Source organism: Odocoileus virginianus, chromosome 20, assembly GCF_023699985.2.
Source record: "Odocoileus virginianus isolate 20LAN1187 ecotype Illinois chromosome 20, Ovbor_1.2, whole genome shotgun sequence".
NCBI lineage: Eukaryota > Metazoa > Chordata > Mammalia > Artiodactyla > Cervidae > Odocoileus > Odocoileus virginianus.
Genome location: NC_069693.1, coordinates 39,210,455 through 39,238,328, shown reverse-complemented (window position 1 = coordinate 39,238,328; position 27,874 = coordinate 39,210,455). Strand labels below are relative to the sequence as shown.

Sequence of the window (27,874 nt, the reverse complement as noted above, 5' to 3'; positions counted from 1 at the left end):
GGCAGACCACATCTAATAGGCCCTCATAAGAAGTGCATTCCTAATAAATGCATAATAAGTAACAATGATGATACCTGCATTGAATAGGCACAGGCTATTTCTGGTTTCCACAAAGAACAAGAAATATGAACAACTCAAATCTTTAAAAATCTTCAAAACCATCAAGTTTCACTTCATTTAGCAGTTTAAATGAATTTTTTCCCCTTTTTTTAATACCATACATCCACTTCCTTTCACTGTGATGTCAGGGGTTTGCTGCCCCTCTGAAATACCATTGCTCCCGACTCTTGGCTCATCTGGTTTCTAGGGGGGCTGCCAGTATGAATCTCTGATTCTAAAATGCGTATGTGACACTGGTCCTGGGCACATGACCCAATTCCATCCAATGAGACTTGATGGACCCGAGGTACTAAGACAAGTGAGGAAGAGAATCGTTCCCTTTGGGGAAGGCTGTGCAGATGTGACTTGCAGCTGTTACTGGACATCTTCCCACCATCTGAGTATAACCTGACTGAGAAAGAAGCCAAACAGATGAAAACACAGCTAATATAAGAGTCTTGACAGCATACCTTTGTGACACCTGGATCCAGCTATGCCTAAAGCAAAACTTCCAACTCTTTTTCTATTTAACTCAGTTTGAGGATTTTCCCTACTTAGGTTCAAAATAAGTTTTACCTGTACAACAGTTTTAATGGCTTCTCCATTAAACACTGTTAGAATTTTTTGAGTAAGCCAAATAATAAGAGTTGAGTTTCTCCCTGAAGACAGGAATGCGCGAATGCTAAGCTGCTTCAGTCATGTCTGACTCTTTGCAATCATATGGACAATAGCCCACCAGGCTCCTCATGGGATTCTCCAGGAAAGAATACTGGAGTGGGTTGCCATGCCCTCCTCCAGAGAATCTTCTTGACCCAGGGGTTGAACCTGTGTCTTTTACATCTCCAGCAATGGCAGGCAGATTCTTTACCACAAGCACCATCTGGGAAGCCCGAAGACAAGCATAAAAGATTAGCAAAGAGATCTACTAGTATTCTTTATGAGCACTCAATAGTTCTAAATTTAACTCATCCTTTTTCCAAAAAAAAAAGTTTCAAGTCAAATATACATATTTAATAAAAGTTTTCTAGCAGGTAAGCATTTGGGACTTCTACTTCCTATATCTAGAAGATTTTTAAAAGAAAGTGGAAAACTTTTGTTATTCTATGACACATCAAAATCCCTTGCTTATTACAAATTAGCTGTAGAAACTGCTGGAAAAACTCATAATATGGTGTAGTTCTACTATATCAATTTAACATATGTTAAGAACTCACTTCCGTTACAATATTTAACATAATTCTTTTATATAAACAATTTATAGCCAGTGTAGCAAAGGCCACATTAAACTTGCAAGCCCTGGAATAGAAGGGCCCACCTTAAAATCTAGTTCCTCCAAAAGAATGAATCTACATCATTCAGATAGTATTTAGAATGAAATCCAAACACTTCTTGATATTGGCCAATTTGTTTAACTTCAGGATTATGAAGACATGAAAAGTATTCTTTTATAAACAAAGTACAATTAAATTAAGATTAAAGACAGAATGTTAGTCCTACAAGAAGGGCCATTTTCCAATGGCTCATGTGTTTTACACAAGCATGGAACATATTTAAAAGAACACGGCCTCCCAAAGGAAGGGATTAAGATACAAACCTAGGAAACAAAGAACATAAAATGATCTACTACAGAGAGAGAAAATAAAATCTGTCAGAAGCTCATGCAGACCTTGAATAAAAGCCTGTTTCTTATATTTTAACAGTTTTTCAAAGAGTGCTGAATCCACCTGTAAAATATACTGAATTTATAAGCATACTTAGCTGAAATCCTGTCTTTCCTCATTAACCACACTCAAAACAGATTCTCTAAAATACTAATGCCATCATTAACACATCACAAAATCCAATTTGAACTTGTACCTCTTATATTAAGAAAAACACATGAAATATTTTAATTAATTTGCAGGTTGGCTGACGTGGTTATAACATGAAGTGTTACAAATTTTGCATCATTCCCAGTTGATGACCACTATTTAAGAATGCTTCTTTCCAAATGACTGTTAAGATAGAAAAGATATACTGTCACACACCCACACACACAGACACACACACACTCCTTTTTTGTATCATAGCTGTAATGGTACACTAAGATTTCCAAATTTTCTGAGTTTCACATGCCATGTCCTAAAATACTACCTCCCTAACTGGGAAGCTGGGTTAACAAACACCACATCAGCCAACCCTCTTGATTAAGCATATATCCTTGCCACCCCTGTCTCCTTACACTTAGAGTCGTCATTTCTGTTTCCAGCCCTTTATCATGCAGAGGAAGACCCCGACTTTGGTCCTTCAGCCCCGACTTCTCTCTCTTGAGTTCCAGGGCACTGGTAGGTTCCAGGGCACCTACTTGATATCTCTGTGGGAATGTTCCAGCAAAACATCCTCAATCAGCTTTATCTGTCCTTCAACACCAGCTTTTCCTTTGGCCTCTCTGCCTCTGTTTGAGGTCAACGTTCACGCAGGTCCCAAGTTCAAACACTCTGCTTCCTTTTCCCCTTCCTAAGCTACAGAGATGCTCTGTTCCCTGCCCTCCTCTCCTTCACATCCATACCCACCTCTCCTTAGTTCAAATCTTTCCCCTCTGCCCCCACCCTCACAACCTCTTGTCAGGTCCCACACGAAAACGTCAGAGCCGTCTTCACACAGGGCAATCCCACCCCCACCGCCAGTCCTCTCAAAATTGTTCAGATGTGCCCCATAGGAGACGCGGGTGTCTTTCCAACAGCCTTCCTCCTTGTTAACAGAGCAAAGCATTCATTATGCTCATGTGACAAGTGCCCAGCCCCAGGGGATGGATGACATGGGATTGGTTGAAGCTGATCACAGCAATCTCTTTGTCAATGACGGGTCTAGGGTGGACATGTGATCCATTTCTGATCAATAAGTCAAAAGAGTCTAGTGGAACTGTTATCAAGAAAGCTTTCTTTTTTAAAAAAAAATTTTATTGGAATATAGTTGCTTTACAATGTTGTACTAGTTTCTGGTGAACAGCAAAGTGAATCAGCCATAGTATGTGATGCGTGCTCAATTATGTCTGATTCTTTGTGACCCCATGGACTGTAGCCTACCCACCAGGTTCCTCTGTCCATGGAATTTTTCAGGCAAAAACACTGAAGTGGGTTGCCATTTCCTTTTCCAGGGGATCCTCCCCACCCAGGGATCGAACCTGCGACTCTTGCATCTACTGCAGGCAGATTCTTTCCCACTGAGCCACCTGGGAAGCAATATGTATACATATATTCCCTCTTTTGTGAATTTCCTTCCCATTGAGGTCACCGCAGAGCGCTGAGTAGAGGGCCCTGTGCTATACAGGTTCTCATTAGCGACCTATTTTACACATAGTAGTGTGTACATATCAATCCCAATCTCCCACCCTATCTTTCCCCCCTTTGTGTTCATAAGAGACGTGTAGAAGGAGAAAGGGCTCCTTCGCTACCACTCCCACCACACTGCTATCCTGTTTCTCATTTTGCATGATATCATGTGAGGATATGACGTGAGGATGTGATGCCAAGAGCTACAGCAGCCACCCTGTGACCATGAGGAGACTGTTGAAACTGCCAAGGATGACAGAATAAAAAGAAAAACAAACAGGTTTCTTGAAGACATGACTGTGCTGTGCTTCGTCACTCAGTTGTGTCCAACTCTTTGTGACCCCGTGGGCTGTAGTCCACCAGGCTTCTCTGTCCATGGGAACTCTCCAGGCAAGAATACTGCAGTGGGTTGCCATGTTCTTCTCCAGGGGATCTTCCCAACCCAGGGATAGAACCCAGGTCTCCCACACTGCAGGTGGATTCTTTACCATCTGAGCCACCAGGGAAGACGTGACTGAACCATCCAAAACAGCCAGAGATGGTCCACCTAAAGACTTACAAGTAAACCCGTGTCCTTATGGTTTATGCCACTGTTTGCTGGGCACTTTGCTCCCTGCAGCCCAAAGCATTCTAACCGATAAATGTACACAGAACAAACTCTTTCCCTTACCACTTAACAGCCTCCATGCCATGCTACTTACAGCATGACATCATCACCTGGGAGCCCCACCCCAAACCGATGATTCAGAATCTCTAGGGGTAAAGTCCAACAGTCTGTGTTATAAAAAGCATTCTAGGTGATCACCGTATATGCTAAAGTTTGAGAAACACTGCTCTGTAATATGATCACAAATTACTCTTTCCCATTGAATCCACTCTCCTGCATACCATAAGGAACACTTCTCAAATGACAGCGACCTCGTTTCACTAGGTCTGGACATCATCTGATGCTCGCTTAATTTCATCTCTTTCTAATCAAAGTTTTCAAACTTGAAGCCTCCTGGGACCTCAGAGGTTTACAGAGGTCTAACTATGAGGGAGAGCGACAGGAGAGGACCATGGTGAATGGTGGGATGCACGGTCGTCTGAATCAGGGTAACAGGAGATGATGCCACAAGAGGGTACAGGTCTAGGACTGCCAAATTTATGAGGAGGGAAAAGCTGGAAATCCAGATTTACATGCAAAGATTTTTAGAAGCATACAACTCATTTATTTTTAAAAAACACTGGTGCAAAGTAAACAAAACAAGTCCTCAAGGGGATTCAGCATTCCCCTGACAGTTTGTGACCTGGAGTAGAAAGTTCTTGCAATATCCACACATACTTTGAATGCTGTGGCCACAGATAACCATTGACTTCACCTGAAATGACTGAAATTAATACTCTTTGGCTAACTATGTTAGGCTCCACAGAGCACAAGGTTCTCATCAACACTCCACTGTTTGGGATGGCAAAATGCGGGGGCAGGGGGAGGGTCATGGACATCTAGTTACTGTCAACAAGATCACTTTATTCATTAGTCACCAGACTGGACACCTAGAACTCCAAGCCTCTTGGGGGCCTATAAAAATGTTCAAAATATGAGAAAAAAATAATTGGCCACACAGCACACACAGGCATGTGTATGCACATGTGCACACAGACACACACTACAAAATTAAAACAATAGATGCTTAATTAAATGCCTACAAAATAAAAACACAAGCCACCTCACCAACAGCAACTCAGATATGGTATCACATCATATTATATTAAATGGAGGATGTAGAGGGGAGCCCAGATCAATAGGACTGAGGCATTGCCAAGGTCCTCAAAAGACCCTGAGTGCCAACCTGGAACCAACCATTCTGCCCTAGGTCTTATCTTCTTTATAGCAATCACAAACTTCATACCCAGTTTTACTGCCCCTTGACACTACTCACTCCAGGATCCTCAGCCTAAAACAAAGTTTCCAACCATGGCTGCACATTAGAATCACCTGAGGAGCTTTTAAACACTGCTGCCTAGATCGCATTCCCAGAGATTCTTATTGACCTAGTCTAGGGTAAGGCTGAGTTTCAGTATCTTCTACAAGCCTCCTCCTACATAACCATGACTGAAGCCAGGGCTGAGAATCCACTGTTCTAGAAACATTTCCAGAAACATTCTCTGAGATAGACATCTTTCCAGTTAGACCAGCTTGATTTTCTTTCTACTGCCTTGGCTTAGAACACAGGAAGATTATGGCACCATCAGTGGACTAATTATCTAGAACAGGGGTTGGCAACCTTTCTCTATAAAGTGGCAAACAGCAAATGTTTCAGGCTTTGCAAGCCATGCAGTCTTTGTCACCATGACTCAAATCTGCCACTGTGGCATGAAAGCAGCCCGCCTCCCAGACAAGATGTAAACAAATGAGTGGGGCTGTGTTTCAATAAAACTTTATTTATGGAACACAAAAGTCAATTTCATGTAGTTTTCACAGTCACAAAATATTGGGTTGGCCAAAAAGTTCACTTGGGACTTTCTGTGCCAACTTACTTAAAACCCGAACGAACTTTTGGCCAACCCAATATTATACTTCTTTCAAATTCTTTCAACCATTTAAAAATGCAAAGACCAACCTTAACTTGTAGACCATACCAGAACAGTCAGGGGGCCAGATGTAACCTGCAGGATACAGTTTGCCAAATCCTGGTCTATAACAACTATTCCATTGGTTTGAGGCGATAAAAGTAACAAATGATAGAATCCAAATGATTAGATTAGAACTACACTGAAAGTGTAGTTCCACTCACTCAAATGAACAATCCATGTAGGTGAACAGTGCAGTAGAACTGCCCACACAGTTGAACATAAACTAGAAATGACTTACTAAAAAAATGATTTTTTGAATTCTCATCTGCCTATGAGTTTGTCAAGACAAAGGCTGAGCATATGTTGAGAGTACTACATAATGATTTCAATTGTTAATTTGCAATATTTAAAATTCAGGCTATTTCCCATAAAAACCCAGATTATCATTCTCTTGAAAAAAAAATGAAATGCAGAAATGGAGATACTGGGTCAAAAGTTGGCATGACAAAAATCTAATAATGCTGAGCAAGGCACCCCCTTTCAATGGGGCATGTTCTCCACTTAACCACAACACCTGGCTTCATGAAGGTTAACCAGATGTCCCTATAGACATTTTGAGTTTATGACCCCTGCTTTAAGGTCCTTAGAAACATTTTATTTCTTTCACAATGTGGTTTCCACATCTTATTTAAATACCTGACATGAAAAATCTCTCAATCTGCTCTCAAAGTTCAATACTCCCATACTCTAGAACCTATAAATGAAATTATGAGTTCTTATGCTCGTGCAAGATATTAACTTAAAGAGAGTTTCAGTCACACGCCCCTCCCCGCTCAATATGTTCCCAATTTAAACCATGGTCTCCACTGATATAGACCAATGACAAATCACCCTTCAGGTCTTCCTACTCTTCAAGCTAGTTAAGGTAGAGGCCCATGAGGTGGAGGAAAAGAGTTCACATCAGAGCGTCTTAATTAAGCAGAGCGATCAATAACACATATAGTAATTAGAAAGGAATGTTTGGGACTGATAGAGTTACAACAGTTAGGACCATTCTATATAGGGTAAGAAGTCAATAGCGGTATTTTGAAAGGGGGTGAGGAAGCCCTAAGAACATTTAGAAAAGTAACTAGAGTTGAGTCCAAGTTCATTATTAACCCACAGTGTGATTTTATCTTGCTTACACCCACATAAAATAAAATAGTTTATTTAGGGGGAACAGACATCTGAGCACTACATGCTGATGGATATGTTGCATATTATCTTCTTACTGGTGAAGACAAATTGAACCCGGGGAAAGAAAAAAATCCAGGTATATAGACAATGGGTCATTAACTCACTTGAGTAAGATAAGGCCTTTTTCAAAAACATATATATAGGTGTTAGTTTAATTTGTTAGCTGCATCAGAAAAAGAAATGCTCAAACAGTAGATTTTCCACTTGAAATTAAAATGGAAATTAGCCCTGAGGAAATAGAGATGGCTTTAAGTTTATACATCAGTGGCTGGTTCATGAATTATTAACTGATTTTAATGATCCTGGCTATATTTTATTTGAAGTTATTCTCCTACTTGCGATGACTTTTGAACCCTCAAAACTCTTTCATCCATTCTCCATAGACAAAGTTACACACTTTCATGATCCTGACATTTAAAAAGGATCCATATACTCACAGAATGTAAAGATAATGCACATGATATAATTTATACAAAGGACTCTGGTCATTTGTTAAAGATAGAAATGAATGAAACCCTATTATTCACGGTTTGTAAATAAATTTAAAGATAAGCGCTAACTTTGCACTTGTTAAGCCTGGAGCAGAGGGCTCTGTATTTCTTCTAAAGTTTCCCAGATGGTCGTTAAAACAAGAAAGGGCAGAAACAGACTTTCTTAGAAAGCCACCATTTCCCATCCAGAAAGATAATATATATGATTAACAGTTAAAGTCTTTGGAGATTAATAATTACAGGTATTTTCAAATAAAATAAATGCATGTCTTTGTCTGCTAGTTTTTACATTTTCAATATAAATCTGTACTGAATAACGCCACTTCAGACACACAAGTTAGCTATGAAACAAAGTGCTATAAACCTTTAATTAGCACTTGCTGTTTTATACCCATGAAGTTAATACTTCCTCATCTACTTCATTCTCTCCATAAAGAAAAATTACAGGGAATAGAGTTGAGTTGTTCACTTATGAAATGAAGAGTAGGAAAATATAGTATCATGGCTCAATTTAAAGATTTTTGTATTTTTACCTGCAAAGAATGAAATGCAAACATCCCTTAAAATAAGTACAATCTGATTTGTACCAATATCAAGCGCTAACTTTCATAAGTTGGGTACACAGTGCACTTAAGATGACAGATTGCAAAATTACTATGAAACCGAGTTATTTCAGGCAAATAGCTGCATTAAGAAAATATGACAGCAATCCACCTTGCGTCCCTACTCCTGAAGTTGAACTAGCATTTCAATAAATATTGTCTGTTTTTAAGCTTTCTAGACCCTCCCTGAAATAAATAATGTTCTGAGTTTAAATTGACTCCAAATAGCCTTTCTCAAAAAATAAAAAGAGACACACACAAAACACCCACAATTTCCTCTGGTCCCTTGAAGTACCCTTGGGATTCTAGTGAACAGAGATTTGCCACGCATTGCAGTGACTGGATTAGTACAAAAGGTTTCTATTTTGGTGTCATTGGAGGGTTGCTGATCTTAAATCAGAGAAAGAAGTAGTTACATTAGGAAAGGTAATGGCTTCCAAAAATAAGAGCCTGCCCAGTTAGACAAGGCTTGCATACACAAGGCTAAGTTGTAAGGAGACAAATAATACCCCACTGGAACAATTAGGTGGATTCTCAGATACACTACATACTTAATTAGGCTGCCTGAGTCCCTAACTGAGCATACATGGGGGACTTTTTAAAGCATTTAATAACCTGAGTAAATCCAAAGTCAGAGGACAGAAACTAAACGGTAACTCTGGCTACCTCGGTGGGCTTTTTAGTTGCTTCTCTTTCAAAGCTCAGGAATTTGGAGAGCATGAATGCCCCTCTCCTCGCCCTCCCAACACCAAAGGGTAAAAAACACTGAATAATGTCCCTTCCTTCTATACTTGCTGGGAGGCCCCTCAGTGCCAGGAGCAGAGCTGGACGACGATGCCACAGGGACAAGGGTGAGGGAGAGAAACCTCGATGGTCTTTCACAAACTTCAGCACTGGAGTTGCGATCGGTTGGGAGTATAAACAAATAGAAAAGAACAGAAGCCTCCATCAGCCACGGGGCACTGCAAACCGTCCCTCCCTCTAGATACAATTCCCCTTCTTCCTGCTATGTACTCATTAGTTTTGTATAGCACCTTTCTTTCTGCAGGCTCTTTATTTCCTCCTCTGTTATCCAAGCAATCATAAACAAACTGCGATTTGAAAGAAAAAAGGGGAGGGGGAGGGAGGAGCAGGGGTGGGGAAGGAGAAAGAAAAACCACATTCAAAAGGCACAGCTCTTTCTCTGAATATCGCCCTCGGGGTGATGTTTCCTCCAAAGCTTGGCCTTGGGGGCTTCAGGAAGGACGGAGAACGCGAGTCCGCGCTGCCCTGGCCCAAGGACTCCGGCTCTCGCACGGACTCGCCGCTGCGCGCGGCACCAGCCGCCCTTCCGAGAGATCCACCTTCGGCCACCTGAAATGCTCGGTCCTCAAAGTTGGCGCAGGGGGAGGTGGAGGAGGTGGGGTGATCCAGGGCGTAGTGTGGAGGTCTCCAACCCTGATCTCCCCGAAATGCCAAATTTACCCCTCCCCAGAAAACGAAAGATGAGAAGCCACTGGCGCTAACCCGGCAAGAGCGGCCCCTCCGTTGCGTGGTCCAAAGTGACCCAGCGAGAGGGCAGCAAAGGCCACCTGCGGGGATCCCAACACTTCCCGGCCCCCTTCTCCCCCCATCCAGGGCACGCTCAAAAGTTAGTTCCTTTCCTTCGCTAAGCGGCCTGGAGTCCAGCTCTCGGGGGCGTGGGGGAGGTGAGAAGGACTGGGAGGGGGGCGGCGAGGTCATCAGACCACGAGATGGGGGACTCCTGCGTTGCCCCCCTCCACCCCAAACTCAGGGAGCCTGCGATCGGGTTTACTAATAACAACAACAAAGCGAGTCCCCCCTAGCAGTTCTTGGGCTGCTCCTCGCCTCTTTGGGGGCAGCCAAAGAGAGTCGTTGGAGTGGGGGGTGGGGGGGAGAGACAGTGGGAGGAGAGGCGGAGGGGAGAGGGGAGCGCAGGCTGAGGGACAAAAAGGGGGGTGGGAAGGGGCAGAAAGAGTAGAGCGAGAGAGTTGGACAGAGACGAAGGCGCAATGGGAAGGGAGTGGAGAGGGGATAGAAAAGTGCAGCAGGCAGAGCCGGGCGCGCCCGGGATGGAGCTGGCCCCCGCCCCGCCGCCCCGGCCCCCGCCCGGCCCGGTCACCTTGCTGTAGCTGTAGTACCCCAGGCACTGCGCGAAGTCCAGGCCGGCGGGGTCCCCGGCCGCCGCGGGGTAGAACCTCACATCCATGCCTCAGCCGGGCCCGGGGCCGCGGGGCCGAGAATGGGGCTCGCCGGGGCCGGTGCCCGCCTCCTCGAAGCCGCTAGATCCACCGTCGGGGGGCGCCGGGCCGGGGTTGTCCCGGGGGCGGCGCGCGGGACGCGGGGCCGGAGGGGCGCAGCGACCTGGAGCCGAAGGAGCCCGGGAGCCGCGGCCGCCGCACACAAAGGCGCGGCCACGCGAACCGCGGGAGAGCGGGAGGCGGCCCGGGGGACGCGCCCCGCCGGGGCACCGAGGCAGCGCTGCGCGCGGGCCGGGCGCCCGGGGCGCGGGGCGCGGCGCGGGGGCCCGGGACGGCGCGGCGAGTTCAGGTGCGCGGGGCGAGGCTGGGACGGCGGCGGCGGCGGCGGCGGCGGCTGGCCGCGCTCCTCCTCCTCCTCCCCGGGCGGACTGAGGAGACGAGCGGCGGAGACAAGGGGCCCGGCCCCTCCCCTCCTTCTCCCCCTCCTGCCTCCCTCCGCCGCCGGTCCCCTCCCCGCGCGGCCGCCGCTCCGCCCCTCCCACCGCGGGCAGCTGGCGCGCCGCCCGCCCCGCCGGTGCGCTCTCGGCCCGGACCGCCTCCGGGCGCGCGGACCCCGCCCCGCCAGCCCCTGCCCCGCGCGGCCCCTCGCCGCTCACCCCGCGCCTCGCGCAGCGCTCACCCGCCCCGTCGCCCGCCCGGCGGCCTCCCCCTCTCCCGGGCCCCTCTTCTTCCCACCGCGCCCCCCTTCCCTCTCCGGTCCTCTTTGTCCCCGCTGCCTCGGAGCGCTCCTCGCTCCCCTCCTTCCCTCGGACACTTCGGCCAGCCCCGTGCCCGGCGTGGCCCTCCAGCCCCCTTTCCCACCACCGCTGCCCGGGGCCCCCCGGCTACAGTCAGCAGCAGCCACGCGCCGTCCACTCCCTGCCCACCACCGCTCTTTCCCTCGTTTCCACTCCTCGTCCCCATTCCTTTCTCGTGGGTCCCCCGGTCCCTCTACGGCCCTGCACCTTCCCCTGCGAGTGCCCCCTTCCTCTCGGAGGTACCTAACCCAGCAGGTCACCTGCACGATTGCCTCCCGAGAGCCGGGAGCCGGGGTACACCTGTGGGGAGGGGGTGGGGGCCTGCCCTTTCACAGGTAGGCAGACCTGAAGCTCCGGGGTTCAGGCTCGTGTCGCTTCTCTTCGTGTTTTCTTTGCTCTTGTTTGTATTCGAAAGGCATTTGAGTAACTGGATCTAGGCGGATCACTCACTGCTCTCGGAGAGAAAATGTCCCTATTTTCCTAAAAGGTTCTGGGTGATTAACTTCCTCACACTGCACTCTCCCAGCCCCTCTTCATTTCTTTCTCTTTCTTTAAGCTGCGTCTTACCACCACCACCCCCCCACCCCACCACCACGTCCCTACCCTCCACTTTGCTTCGGGTTCATTTGAGAGTTTGGCCCTCAGCCTTGGCAGAAGGGAAAGGATTTTATACCAGCCGAGAACGTTAGGGAGAGGCTGTGAGATCTGACCCCCTCCCCAATTTGGTTATCTAGAAACTAACCGGAAGGGAGAAATTTACGAATATTTTAGCTGACGCTCACTCACACTTTCATCCCTGATCACACTTTGCTGGCCCACAGCCTGAAGTTTTTCGGACAAGCATCACAGGACTTTCTCTTCGTTTCGTCTATTCTCCCTGGCTTGGTGACACCTTATGTCTGTACCTTTGCCCAATGTTATCTTTCTGAAACCAAGCAGGAAAAAATAAACTTCAATTAGGCGAAAGTTTGTGTATCTGCCCTTCTCTTAGCAGAGTCAGGTGTTTGGAGACTGCGTGAGAGAGCGGTGTGTATTCAGGAAAGGAACAACTGCTTACATTGTCGCTGGGTTGACTCCAATCCCCCCTCCCGAAAAAGCTTTGGTCTCCTCTCCCGAGTCTCCATTTAACGTTGACAACCCAGCGGCGCTCCCTAAAGGCCCAGCGGGTTGCACAAATTGGCAGTGAGCTGAGATATTATCAGGACAACACCCCATTGAGCAGGTTCTTGAAACGCAGAAGTGGAGGCCCTTTCTCCGGGCCCCTGGGCGCCTGTGGCCTTTTCCACCAATCAGAGCCCGAGGTGGCAGTGGCCACCTGTTGTCTCGCAAGAGTACATCTTTTAAGTTTCACTATTAGTATTTAACAATGGCGGAGAGGGCAGCATCTGGCCACAGGAGAGGAGCAGCCTGCTGAGCGGAGGTACCAAAAAAGAAATCTTTTTTTTTTTTTCCTTCCAGATAGTTGTTAAAGAAGCCCCCAAAGGCTGGGAAGGGGAGTTTTTCTTCGCGCACTCACAGCCCTCACCTTCTGCTCGTTCTGTCACACATCCGAAGCAATCTGAGCTTGATTACAGAGGATGAAGCAAAGTATAATCAAAGTTACAGAGAGACAAAACCTGAAGCTGTAATCAGACTTCGAGGATCAGGAATACAAATATGCGCACTGGAAACTCCACTAGCTGCAAGACTGGGAATTGCATGTGAGCGCATGCGTGGCATTGAGCATAGCGTTGTAGAGACTAGAAACTCAGGACAACCTTCTCCCAGGAGCCTCCCAGGAAGCAGGAATGCCAGGCGCTAGGGGTACCACCTCCAGGCCATTGTTGTGAGAAAGGCTTGCTCTTAATACCCCCCTCCCCGTTACAATGCAGATGTTTTGGGGAAGGAAACAATATTTCGTCAGTAGATATTTTAAGATGATGATGATTTAGAAGTAATGTAAGCGAAAGTTCTGAGTGTAGATCTTGATTAAGAAGAGAGGAAAAAAGAAACTGTCTGATGAGTCTGAAGATACGTATGTTGAGACACTTTGAATAGAAAAAAAAAAAATCCCTAGACCAGAAATAGTCATGTGGGAAGGCTGTATGCCAACCCCTGACTTTGGCCACTGTCCATAATCTGTGCACCCAGCAGCTACTTTTGGGTGACTTCCCCTGTGCTGGGCACTGTTTGGGCACTTGTGAATGAGAAGGAAGAGCCCAAAATGATACATGTGAAAGCCCTCAAAGAAGAAGTGGACCAGTCACACTCCTGCACACGTTACATACACACATATATTCGCATCTAGTTACCTGGAAATCCCTTGATGACATACCTGCTGCTGCTATGGGGAGAAGCCATCTGATATGCCAATTTGCATCCATAGTAGTTTATCCATACTAAAAGAAAGTTCCAGGGAGGGGACGAAACCGCTGCTCAAGAGCCCAGGCAGGATCACTGCTGTTTCCCAAGAACCTGGGACCACCCTTGGTACTTGGGTGGTTTGCAATAAGTAAATATGCATTTAAGAAAGGAAAGTGAGAAGGAAGAAGGGAAAGAAGGAGTTGGGGGAGAAAGGGAAAGAGAGGGAGGGAAGAGAGACAGATGTATTTATAGTGGAATATCCTTCCCAGGGAACCTGGTTGAAGTAAGATTTGGAGAGAGTAAACCCAGCAGTTCTGATTTGGAGAAGAACAAACTTGGGGTCTTTTGTTCCCTGCAGTTTTCGAGCCTTCATCCACATTAAGACTAGAATTATATGTTGTTGCATTCAGTGCTGCTCTTATGATGCACTGTATTCAGAATGCTGCCCCAGTTTTAAGGGTTCCAGTGGATCTGAAACCCATTGGTTAAGAATTTTAGAATGATGCTTTTAAAAATTTAATGCAATTGTAACTGTCATGGTATTTGTCATTGTAAGGGTGTCACCTTTTTCAGGCTGTCAGCGTTTTATGCCACAGACAAAGGCTTTCTTTGTACTACATTAGCCTTGAATTTGAAGAAACTTCTCCAAGAGCATATCTTAAACATGCTTTGAATTTATGCTGCACAGTGCTAACAGTCATTGATTTAGAAGAAGGCAGCACAAGAATCAGTTATGAAGCCAAAATACAACTTTGGGGCATAAGAAAATTCTTATAAGGTTTTTAATATGATTTGGGTCCAAAACGTCAGTCTTATTAGCTTGATGTTTGTAATTGGATAGGTGGTGTCATCCAAGAATCTTTTAAAAATGAGGGTAAAATACACAAACTTTACATAATAGAAACACCATTTTTATATCTTGACAGAACTCAAAAACTTTATTTCTCTGCCTTATCTGGCTCCAAATTAAGCAAGAGAGTCCCATGACTATGCATTAAGCCTGCTGAGTTTTACAACCAAAGATCTTAATGAGACCCCCCTCCCCACTTTTAGGTATCTATGAATGGTAATTTAACCTGTATTGGGCTTCCTCACATGAGGATTGTACTAAACATTATATACAGTTTAATTTTCTTGAGTTTGGGGCATAAAAAGTTCTATCCAAACATTATGATCCTTGTTTGCAATATGTAATGTAGCCAAATTAACAGCGGCTCCAAATGGAAATTAACAAGGCCAGAGCTACTGAAGTTTCTTTTCTATTCCCATAGTAACAGCTAAAGTATTATGTTGGTCAAACGTCTTATACTTGGCTTTATATCTGAATTTGTCTTCACGTCATAAAGCATAGCATTTCTATCTAGCATGGATTCTTAGTGTCTGTATAACTCATCTCCATGAAATTTAAGAGAGTTTCCTGTCAAGAACCAACACTTCACTTTCATAGTCTAAATCACATGCAGATAAAATCAAGTCAAGACCAACAAAGGCTCTCACAATAGTGAATGTACACATGGCATAGAAGAAGCATTCTGACCTCGGGGCCCTCATTACCCATCTCTCGCTCAGGCTCAAAAACTAATCACCAGGAAAGAGTTTCACCTAGGAATTACAGTGTGAAAAAAAAATCCCAAGCACTGTCATGGTTAGTTTCAGTTTTCAGTAAATCCGAACTTTTCTGGTATGGAAATGTGAACTATTTTTATAGTTTTACTTAGGTCAAGATGTACAAACACATGAGACAGTGGGAAAAAATAATAAATGTATATTGTTATGTACATGAGGTTGTGTCTCATATTACTACAACCAATTTTGGCCGCATGGGTCTCTGTGCTACCAGGCACAAGAAGAGCTCTAGAAAATGAATCATTTTCCCAGCTAAGTTTGACTTTTACTAAGAATACATACACCCATAGGTTCCAACAGATATATAGTAATTATGAAACAGTAACCCCCAAAACCTTAGTAGCAAAAAAAAAGTACTGAGTTGAGAATTCATTCCCAGAAATATGAAATATAGCCAGTATTTGCTTGTGACCTAAGTAGCTCTTCAATAAAGCTGTTTTAAAAACCAATACACTCCATACAACCAGGAGGTGTGCAATTTTCAATGTGTTTACACCCTGTTTTAAAAAAATACATCCTGTGTTCACAGAAATCCTAAACTGTTGCCTTGCCTGTTTTCTGAAATATATTCTATTTCTTTTAAAGTGAAAGAATGACCTCTTTTGCAGGAACAATTTTCAGAGACAGCATGTTTATCAAATGGTTTCTCTGCTTTCATAAAAACAATTTATTTTCACTGAACTCTTCAAGATAAGCATCAAAGCCAGGAAGAATGTACAATGAAGTTTATAATTACACTCCAGAAACAAATACTGGGTAGTTTTTATTTTGCTCAAGTGAAAAAGGTTTTTCCCCACTCCCCACCCCACAAAGAGACAAAGGTAGTGATGGGGGAGGAGGTTTTTACAGGATTGGAAATCAGGAAGCTCGGAGGTTTCCAGCAAGAGGGGGCCTGCAGGGTCGCCCACAAAGCCTACTGACTAACCAATGAAAGCTGAGGACCCAGGACTCTCTTAGCAATGGGTGGCAGTCAGTCTGTTTTTTATTCTTCACCAAAGGACAGCTATAGGGGCATTAAGGCAAAAAAAAATCATTACACAGATATTAAGTCCTTCCACGACAGATCTATATACCAATGCACATAAATACTTCCCATAGTTGGAGCCTCTGATGATATCCTTTCTTTGATAAGCACCCAAGTCTCTAGGTTGACTTTATAGGGCATGTTATTTTTAATAACCATAGAACAATAAAATTGTAAAAAAAACAAAACAAACAAACAAAAAAAACACACACGGAGAAAAGAACTGAGTCCAGTAGAGATTCTGTTTCTTAAGAATTAGGAAACAATTACATTTTGATCACCAAACAGCCAAGGACTAGCAGCAAAATAATCTCCCCTAATTTACATAGATCCGTGCATGCCAAACACACGAATGTTTGCTTTTCGAGTAATAGTGCAGGTGCGTATCCTGCAGTAACGAAATCTCTAACTCATCAAACTGTTTTCGCCGGAGTGGGACATGCCCTCTTTCCTGGAACAGTTTCAAGCTTTCTCCCCCAGCATTCCAGCCACCTGTTTATGGAGTTCATCCTCGGGAGTAGATGCATGCAGTTAGAAACAAGAAAATGAAAATAAATGACCTTGTTTGTTATTTATAACAAAGAAACTCAGCAAAATTAATGCTGTGAAGCTTGACCTCTTGACCTGGGAGAAAGAGCCACCTCATGGCTTTGTGGCCAATGAACAATAGTCCCGGCAGCTCCCATTGTCCAGTCAGCCTGACTTCTGGATGGTCATGAAACCCACATATCCAAAATATTAAATGTTTTACAAGTTAGATTAGAGGATTTGCTTTTTTTTTTTTTTTTTAAGAAAACATGTTTAAAGAAGTGAAGCTAGTTTGCAGAAGAGCTTTTCTGTTGAAGGTAAGCAGGTAAAACCATTTCATTTCATCTGTTCAGTGTGCTCTGGATCAACAACATGTTGAAGAAAAGGAAAATATCAAAAATTTCCAACCAGCACTCTGAGAATTGAAAACTGGTTACATATATAATAGAAATGAAATAGAAAGAGGGTCATGGCAAGTGTTTCAGAGAGAACATCTTGTTTCCTTCTTTTATGGCTATTCTTGGGGAAGGCCAAGACAACTTCCTTCCCTTACCTACATGCAGTGTGGATGCTGCCCCCTAGAGTTGTTCAATGAAACAGCACCTCTTTTTCCTTCTTCCACTTATCCCAAGACACAACCCAGAAACCCAGGACAGGCAGGAAGTGAAGATCATAGAAGGCTCTTCAGAACTGATGCCTGCTTGAAACCTCTTGAGGTAGACTTTCCAGTAAAAATAACACCCTTTATTATAAATAGTGCTGCAACGAACATTGGGGTACCTGTGTCTTTTTTATGGTTTTCTCAGAGTGTATGCCTAGTAGTGGGATTGCTGGCTCATATGGCAGTTTTATTCTTAGTTTTTTAAGTACTCTCCTTATACTGTTCTCCATAGTGCCTATATCAATTTACACTTCCACCAACAGTGCCAGAGAGTTTCCTTTTCACTACATCCTCTCCAGCATTTATCGTTTGTGGGTTTTTGGACGATGGCCGTTTTGACCGGTATGAAGAGATACCTCGTTGTAGATTTGATTTGTATTGCTGGCGAGAAGCTGCTCTATAACACAGGGAACTCAGCCGGTGTTCTGCCATGACCTAGAGGGGTGGGAAGGTTCGGGAAGGAGGGGATAAATGTACCTTTATAGCGGATCCACGTTGTTGTATGGCAGAAACCAACAGAACATTGTCAAGCAGTTACCTCCAATTAAAAATAAAATTTGAAAACAGCGACAGCCTCCTAACTTCTGTGGTCGGTCCTGAGGCTGGCCTCTGCCACCACCTACTGCCTTCCTTCCTGCTTCCGGTTTCCTCCCTTGTGCAGCCTCAACACTTCCCGTGAGTCTTGGATTCTTCTAGACCTTAAATCACAAAATCAAAATTTAATTTTTCCCCTCACGTTGCTTACCTATTGCCCTATCTGTCCAATGCCACTATGTCTGTAACCATTTTATTTTTCCACAGGTGTAAATAACTGGTTTTTAAAGGACTCTCTATTATGCCTCAAAATTTCTTTTTCACTGCAAAATGAAGCCAGTTTCACAAGCTATGCAGGTCATCATACAAACACTACCCTGGGTATTATAGGCCACCCTGCCCCAACTTTTCCTTCCCTTTTGACTCCATGGTTTGGTTCATCATGTGCGTCTCCCCATCTTTCACTGGGGATGTTGCAGTTGTAAATCTGGAGAGATCCCCACAAACCCTTCTTGATCTGTCACATTCCCTTAACAACAATAACAAAATTATAGTCATAAAAGGTCTAGCTCTCTTGTGAACATCTGTGAGTCTAGTTTCAGTCCCAGAGATAAGTTTCCAGAAGTTTCCTCATTTAACTGTTCTGTTGTTGTTTTGTTCATTCATATCCAGCTCTTTGTAATCCCCTTGAACGGTAGCCCACCAGGCTCCTCTGTCCATGGGATTTCCCAGGCAAGAGTACTAGAGTGCATTGCCATTTCCTTCTCCAGGGGATCTTCCCAACCCAGGGATTGAATCCACATCTCCTGCATTAGCAAGCAGATTCTTCACTGCTGGTGCCACCTGGGAAGCCCTTAAACTGGTCTAAAGAAGAAACCTATTCTGCTGTCCAGAGCCACATATCATCAGCAATGATTTTACCGAAAGACTCTCTTAATCTAGAAACATCACCAAATGAGTCCCCACTGTGTACTTCAAAGTACCAAGTAGCTATGCTAAGTGGAATAGATAGGGTAGAATGTGATTACTCCATCTTAGTCAGAACTGAAACTTGTGTCATTTATTGTTTTTTTTTTTTTTCTGTGCCTTTCTCGGTACCCAATGCTATTTCCAAAAATGGAAACAAGTATGATCCCTGTTCACAGTGAAGATTATAAGACACCGGGAAAGTATTATAATGATGAAATATTATCATTAGTGTCTTGCATGACTGCTTGGTCACTTCAGTTGTGCCTGACTTTTTGCAACCCCAGGGACTCTCTGTCCGTGGGATTCTCCAGGCAAGAGTAATGGAGTGGGTTGCCATTCCCTTCTCCAGGGGATCTTCCCAACCCCGGGATCAAATCTGCATTGCAGGTGGATTCTTCACCACCTGAGCCACCAGGGAAGCCCATCATTAGTGTCTTAGGAGAAGCATTTCCTACCTAATGTAGTCAACAAACTTTTATTCACAGATATGTTTGCAGATAATATGTTCGGATATTACTTAGAGAATGGAAAGATGGTTTAGGATCAAGGTTATCAGGGAAGGCTTCATGGAGAAGGCATTTGAAAGCAGAAAGCATTTGGGGGAGACGAGAGGGAGGAATAAGTGTCCTAAAGGAAGGAGCTTTTGAACACAGTCATAAAGGAGAAGAGCTCGTATGTGTGACTGGAATATGGAGTCCTGCCAGTCATCCCTGATAGATTATGCTACAGTGACAACCTGTAATATCTTAGTGGATTACCACTACAAAGAACTATTTCTCACTCACATTTTTGTCTACAACCGGTCACATTTTCATTTCAGGACCAAAGTTGAAGCAGAAGCTTCTATCTGGTCTTCTGGAAATGAAAAAAGAGGTAGTGAAAACATGCTATGGCTCTTGAAGCCTCTGCTCACATCGCTTCCACTCACTTTTCACTGGTCAAAGTGAGTCAGATAATCAGGTGGCCATGCCTGATGTCAATGGGGCAGAAAGTACAGTCCTCCATAGGAAATGGTCTGATATGGAGGGGCTCACAATATTTTGAAAAAATGAAATCAGTGACGAGGGAAGAGTTTTTTAAAGAGACTTATCAAACGTCTCAGGCAACGAGTAAAATTGTTTAGCTGGAGCAGTGAGTGAGTCTTGAAGAGCTTGGTGAGATAAGATGCCGGCAAGTTGTGGTGGGGGGAGAGGCAGGCTGAGAAGCGAAAGGTAATGAAGTTTTGAAGTCCCTGCAGCTGAGTTAGATTTGATGCAAAAGTCTACATGGAGGATGACGTGAAAACATGGCTGGGTTCTCTGATCTAAAATTTGCTTTGACTCATATTCAGCAGACTCATTTAACATTTAATGAGTTTATCCTGTGTGCCAGTTGTGGTGCAATGTAGACATTTGCATATGTATATTTAAAATTTTAATCCTCATGACATCTCTCTGAAGTAGATAGTATTATTCCCTATTTTTTTTTTAAGTTGAAGAAGTAAGCTCACGGAGGTTAAATGACTTGCTTAGGGATACAGAAGGAGTACATAGGAAAGCCATGATGCAAATTGAGGTCTTTTCTTTCTACTGCATCACTGCAGGGCAAAGAAATAAAAATGCCACCTTTCTTTAGTATTGACTTGTTATTCTTTATCTTCTCCTTATACCCAGAGTCTGAAAGCAAGGTTAATATGATACTTTTCTCCTCAAGCAGAAGTTGTCCTTAAAATGCCGTTTATATAACCACTCCTTGAGTAGGACAACTTTATAAGTGAATTAAGAAGAAACAAATCTTTACTTGAGTTTATTTATTATAAAATCCTATGGCAGAGACAGTTGCCATTTTCAAAGGGTTCATGTGCTGCCCCCTCCCCGCATCGTGTATTTCCCAACCTTTTCTGTCATTAGACAAGGGGTCATATGACCAGTTCTGACCAATGGACTGTGAGCAAATGTGTCATTTTCAGGCTGAGAAAAGTAAGATCTGATATGCATCCTCTGTGGGCTTCCCAGCTGGCGCAAGTGATAAAGAACCTGCCTGTCAATGCAGGTAGACATAAGAGACACTGGTTCTATCCCTGGGTCGGGAAGATCCCCTGCAGAAGCGCATAGCAACCCTCTTCAGTATTCTTGCCTGGAGAATCCCATGGACAGATGAGCCTGGGGGCTTCGGTCCATAGGGTCGCAAAGAGTCAGACACGACTGAAGCAACTTAGCACGCGTGCATGCTTGCATTCTCTGTATCTCTCTTGCCCTACTGTGCTGTCCTTGGGGGCCAGGTGTTTCAAATGCCATAGATAGAAAATAGAGGGAGGCCATTCACACCTCGGAATTTACATGAGCAAAAACATATCTTTAGGGTTTTGAGCCATATGACTGTTTGTTACTATTTCATAGTCTAGCCTATCCCGATCAATACAGACTCCCCTGACTTAGGAGGACTTCCCTGGTAGTTCAGTGGTTAAGCATCTGCCTGCCAATGCAAGGGACCTGGGTTTGATTCCTGGTCTGGGAAGATTCCACATGAGGTAGAGCAATTAAACCCATGGGCTGTAACTACTGAAGCCCAAGCTCTAGAGCCCCTGCTTTATAACAGGAGGAGCCATCTTAATGAGAAGCCCATGAACCACAGCTAGAGAGTAGCCCCCACTGGCCACAACTAAAGAAAGCCTGCATGCAGCAATGAAGACCCAGTGCAGCCAAAAAATAAATAAATACAATTAAAAGTGACACAAGGAAAGGCACTGTATCTGTCTTGATCATTTCCTGGTCCCTATGCTAAATACAGGGTCTCCCCTGTGGTATGTGCTCAGTAAACGCTGACTGAAGGATAATGAATGAATCCAGAATTGAGTATGGTCCTTATGTGCTAGTTAGTTAAAACACCTATGAACTGTTTTTGGAAATGACTTGTGGATCAATCTTCCTGAAAAACCATTGCATCTTGTCACTCCTCAGATTAAGAATGCTCGTAGGTTTTGCCTCTTTACTTTGTATTTACGTTTAAAGTTGCACTTGTTCACCTACCAGTGTTTACGAAATCCTTATATTTGGGATGCTTTTTCTATAATAAAATGTTATCGTTTGTGTCAAAAAAAAAAAAAAAAGATCTTACAATATTAAGTTAACCAGCTTTAAACCTCCTTCCCCTAACATGCAAGGCCCTCATAGAGTGACCTAGATTCCTATGATTTTACATCTCTAATTTTATATCTCTAATCTACTCTATCATGACTCACTGACATGTGCCCCCCTAGTCATTCTCCCATTCTTCCAGGAGTAAATAATGTATGTTCTTGAGGAAATCATTTTAAGTTTCTGAGCCTCATTCTTCTAAAAGGGATCTGTAGCATGCATACAGATTTTTTAAATTATGCAAGATTATGAAAATATCAACATCCAAACTTACTTGCTTGTGTTTGTAAATATTAACAAGATCAACAGATTAGAGGAGTGATATTAAAGAAGTGTTTCTAATTCCGTAATGCATCTGTCAAATTTCTTGTCCATACAATTGTGGTCTAGCATACGTGCTCAGTCACTGAGTCGTGTCTCTTTGAGACCCCGTGGGCTGTAGCCTGCCAGGCTCCTCTGTCGGTGGGATTTCCCAGGCAAGAATACTGGAGTGGGGTGCCAATTCCTTCTCCTTGTGGCCTAGGAAACATGGTAAAAGGAACCAGAAAGACACAGTTGTTTTCCTGGCCCAAATTCATTTCCTCTTACTGCTTAACCCCACCTTTATTATATGTAGGCCCATTTTCCTCCACTGGATTGTATTCATTCAGAGTAGATTCTATCATGATGTCCCCAATTTTCGCTGCCAGTGTTAAGTTTAGTCTTTGGCTATGATGTATTTCTGTTTGATGAGACGTGCAAAAGAGTGCAGGAGGGCTTGTTAAGAAGAGTTTCTTTGCTCTTAAAAGGAAACAAGAAGACATAATAATTTCTTCTTCTGGACAGTGTCATGTCTGGAAATGCTGTCAACGTGAAGGGAGTCTAGCCTGAGGTCAGAGCTGACATACTGAGATAAGAATGGTAAAGCAGAAACATGCAAAGAACATAGATCCTTGACAACGTCATGAGTCACTGAATTAACCAGCCCCGGAGCTCTTTTCCTCCTGATTTCTAGCTATGTGAAATAATACATATTCTATCTTCTGAGTCAATTAAGTTGAAGTCTTCTGTTACTTTTAACTGAGAGCATCGAAACTCACTTAATTTGCTATATTGATTTGTCAGGGCTGCCATATGAAATACCATATACTGGGTGGCTTACACAACAGAGGCTGGAAGCACCAGATCAAGGCGTCGGCAGGACTGGTTTGCGCTGAGACCTCTGGCCTTAGCTTGTGGATGGTCGCCCTCCAACTTCCTCTTCTCGTGGTCATCTCTGTGCTAGAGTCTCCACGCAGTCTCGCTGCATGTCCTAAGGACACCAGTCAGGTTGTGTTATGGACATACCCTAAATGCTTCATTTGAACTTGATCACCTCTTCAAAGGTCCTGTCTCCAGAAACAATCACATCCTGAGGTTTTGAGATTTGGGGTTTCAACATACGAACTTTGCAGAGAGTACAGTTATGAGATTCGCCCAAGCCAAAAGGAAGCCTATTTTAAAACTATAGAAAAATTCACAGAATCAAAGTACAGGTTATAAAGTTAGACCTCATGGGAACTGGAAAGCCAATAGGGAGCTCTTCTTTTCATCTTTTCTCCTCTTTCTGGTCTCAAACTTCTGTTTTTCTTAGCTTGTAGGCTTTGGTTCTTTTCTCTCTCTCCCGCTCAGCACCCCCACTTCTTCTTGTACAAGGCCCATCATGGGTGCCATGTGATGGTGGTCTCAGGTCCCAAGTCACGGGACCCCCCTGTTCGGCTTCTTAGAGCTGACTCAAGCCCCATGCCTTTTTTTGAAATTTTTTTTTCCCAGTCTTATTGAGATACAGTTGGCATGCAACATTGTATAAATTTGGGCTTCGCAGGTGGCTGAGTGGGTAAAGAATCTGGCTGCAGTGTAGGAGATGCAGGAGAATGGGTTTGATTCCTGGGTCCAGAAGATCCTCCAGAGGAGGGCATGGCAACCCACTCCAGTGTTCTTGCCTGGAGAATCCCAGGGACAGAGGAGCCTGGCGGGCTACTGTCGATGGGGTGGCAAAGAGTTGGACACAATTTAGAGACTGAGCATTGTATAAGTTTAAGGCATACAACATAATGATTATATATGTGTGTGTGTGTGTGAGTGTGAGAATAAAATTGTTGACCCTTAAACAATATGGGTACTAGGGGTTCCACTGCCTGTACCCCTCCTTCAGTGAAAACTCTGCATACTGCTGTCTCTGCTTCAAATGCAAAGGAATTGGTAAGTGATAATTGATGCACCTGCCTAAGGGTGATAAATGATAAATGACGCACCTGCATAGAATCAGGACTCAAACCCTAGTTCTTTGGGTGCCATCTATTGCGATCTCTAATCAAATGAAAAATTTTCCCCACACTTAGTTTACTTAAAGATCTGAAAAATGAAATTACAAGTGCTGTATTTGTTGAAAACAATCTGTGTGTAAGTGGACCCATTTGTTCACTGTGTATAAGTGAACAGCAGTTCAAACCCATGCTGTTCAAGGGTCAGCTGAAAACATATTGTGAAATGATTACCACAGTATGTTTAGTTAGCATCATTCACCTTACATAGTTATAATATTTTTCTTGTAATGAGAACTTTTAAGATCTACTGTATTATCAATTCTTTACCAGGCTCTCGAGATGGAAAATCTGGCCCAGTTTGTTCATCCCTAGTTTAATCTAATGTGGCCAGGTACCTGAGGGTTGGGTCTTATGGTCTATGACTAAGTTAGCTCACCAAAGAGAAGATTTGAATGGGAATAAAATATTTGGTAGCTCTAGTGGAACAACAGAAATGTGAATGGGTTCATACTGTAGTCAGTTGGATTTCAAATAGATAGAATATCATACACAAAGGGTGTTGATTTGTTATTGACAACCTATAGAAACCTGTTAGTAAAGTCTCATTTCTTTTTCTTTTCTTTCTTTTTTTTTTTAAAGTCTCATTTTATTCTGTCCCTGATTCTGAATTTTTTGGAAAAATTTTCCAACATTTTCATAAATAAATTAGGACATAGACACAGCTACTAAATTTTCAGTTGATAAATGATGGAAACATTAGTTAATATAGTTGGAGACAAAATTCAGACTCAAATGATCATAAAAGACCTGGGTAGAATAAATAAGATGAAAGTCATCTCAGACTAATATTCACTTCCTAATTTGGATTTCAAATCTGGAAAAGCAGTGGAATGGAGTTTACAAATTGAGCCTTTATATAAATTGTAGGACTCTATAGATCTATATTTCTCTTTCTAAGAAAGAATTTTTTTTCTTTTTTTAATTTAGTTGCATGCTAAAGTTAGTTTGAGAAAGTCAATGTTTTCCCAGAATTGGAAGATTCTTATAACTTTTGGTCCTTTGTTATCTAGCAGGTAACAAAGCAAGTAAGTAGGTTTGTGTTCGGATAGGTAACTCACCAACCTGGAAAATCGCTGAGCTGAGAAGTGCCTCTCTAATGTAGCTTAGTAAGGAGAAGCTATTGTAATACATCATGAGTCTGACCGTAATACAGTCTCTCCACGTACAGCTTGATATTCTGTAAGCTTGGCTTTCCCAAGAAACAGATAAAGACAAGCTTGCTTTCTAGCTACTTTTTTATTTCTTTAATTTTTAAAATGAGCATGTTATTTTCCCTTACATATGAATATATCCTCATCAAACAATGAAGTCCAAACTTTACAAAATATGTAGGATACAAAATGAATTAGTGCATAATGAGCAACCAACATAAATGGTTGTGTGCATGCGCGTTCAGTCTCTTCAGTCGTGTCCAACTCTTTGCGACACCATGAACCATAGCCCTCCAGGCTCCTCTGTCCTTGGGACTTTCCCAGCAAAAATACTGGAGTGGGTTGCCATTTGCTTCTCTAGGGGGTCTTCCCAACCCAGGGATCAAACCCGTGTCTCCTGCATTGCAGGTGGATTCCTTACCCCTGAGCCACCGAGGAAGCCCGGTATCAGTGAAAGAATACACAGATCGACTAAATGTGATAATAGGGGGTCCAGGAGAAGACCCATGCATATATGGACACTAGTTCTGTGAAAAAGGCAACACTGCAGAACAGTGAGAATGGATAGATTTTTCAGAAAATGGTTTGGAATTCCTATGAAAAATCCATATGAAATGAACACAGAAGAGTGTTTATTCATAATTCACCCCATGCACCCAAAGTGATTTATAGATGTACATGTGAAAGGTAAAGCAATAGAGGTTCTAGAATACAGTATAGAAGAATATCTTCATGATCTTGAGATAAGCTTTCTTTTTTAAAAAAATATTTATTTATTTGACTGCATCAGGTCTCAGTTGAAGCATGCGGGATCTTTCTTTGTGGTGCACAGGCTCTCTAGTTGTGACACATGGGCTCCGGAGCACACAGGCTCAGCCGTTGTGATGCCTGGGCTTAGTTGCTCTGTGGCACGTGGGATCTTAGTTCCCTGACCAAGGATCGAACCCAAGTCCTCTGCATTGCAAGGCAGATTCTTAACCACTGGACCACCAGGGAAGTCCCAGCTAAGATTTCTTAACAGAACATAAACCCTATAAAGGAAAAGATCAGATGTTTGGGCTTCTTTAAAATTAAGAATTTCTCTTCAGGAAAAGGCATTATTAAGAGAGTGGAACTATAGAGTGAGAAAAAAACTGGAATACTGAAAGAAGCATATCCAGAATATATTTTTTTAAAAAAAAAACTCCTTCAAGTAGATAAGAAAAATACAGGAGAGGAAAAAAAAAGAAACAGGCACAAGATTTAAACAGTCATCTTTCAAAGGGGTATCCAAGTGGCCAATAAACACATGGAAAGGTGTTTAACCTTATTAGTCACAGGGAGAGTGTAAAGTAAAGCAACACGGATTTAGCACTGCATAGTCACTAGAATAGCTGAAATGAAAAAGACTGTTAGTAGTAAATGAGGTAAGGAAATGGAATAACTGGAATTCTCATACTTCTGGTGGGTATTATAAACTGGTAAAAAACCACTTTTAAAACTCTTTGACTGTGTATATAAAACTGAACATGCAGATACCCTATGGTCCAAAATTTCCATTCAAAGATATATGCCCAACATAAATGAATACATATGTGCACCAGAAAGTATATCCAGGTTGGTATTAGTATGTCTTACATACTGTCTTAATACTATTTGATTTTTCTTAAAAAATAATTTAAAAAAAAAATATTTGTGTCACACCGTGGGGCATGTGGGATCTTAGTTTCCTGACCAGGGATTGAACCCACATCCCCCACATAGGAAGTGCAGAGTCTTAACAGATGGACCACCTGGGAAATCCCTGATTTTCCTTTTTAACAAAGAAAGAAGAGTCCTCAAGCTTGGACCATTGCGGACTATATCCTCATATCTCTGCTTGGGGTTCCTTGGAACAATGCCATGGCTCCTACGGAAGCTGGTAAACCCTATGGACCTTATTATTTATTATTTATATCAAAATAACATCTGTAAATGCCTACAACAAAATGCCTAGTATTAAAAGAAAAAAAAATATTGAAGTAGAGTTCTATCCACCATGGAAGGATCATTGTGTTTATTTTTATAGTCACTTTCTCTGTATGGAAAGTGATTAATGGTTTCCATTTACAGTCATGACATACAGAATGTGTTTGAAATAAATTTATGAAAATAGGAGAGATGAATTAGAGAAATATATTAAGTAAATTAGAGTAAGAAATATGACCCAAACTTCAACAGTGCTGTGTCATAATTGAGCGAAGAATGCTGACTTACCCCAGAGAGGTAGCTTTGGGGGTGGAAATATCAGGCCGCACTTGAGGCT

The 27,874-nt window shown here is 43.1% G+C and overlaps 2 protein-coding genes across 5 annotated transcripts in view; one reads left to right on the top strand and one right to left on the bottom strand.

The window, feature by feature from the left end:
* TOX3 (TOX high mobility group box family member 3) overlaps positions 1-10,947 on the bottom strand; it is a 117,723-nt gene extending 106,776 nt beyond the window's left edge. For 3 of the 4 annotated variants that reach the window (XM_020877498.2, XM_070451305.1, XM_070451307.1), the window contains exon 1: positions 10,418-10,946. In XM_020877498.2, the coding sequence (XP_020733157.2) occupies positions 10,418-10,504 (87 nt within the window). In that variant the 5' untranslated portion in view covers positions 10,505-10,946. Of the gene's footprint in view, positions 1-10,417 lie in introns of all 4 variants that reach the window. The other variant, XM_070451306.1, reaches the window with a different exon arrangement.
* On the top strand, positions 10,538-11,982 carry LOC139030024 (uncharacterized). The gene is made up of 2 exons (XM_070451889.1): positions 10,538-11,628; positions 11,850-11,982. Exons 1-2 carry the CDS (start codon positions 10,538-10,540, stop codon positions 11,980-11,982), a joined length of 1,224 nt encoding a protein of 407 aa, XP_070307990.1.
* The last annotated feature ends 15,892 nt before the right edge of the window (positions 11,983-27,874 follow it).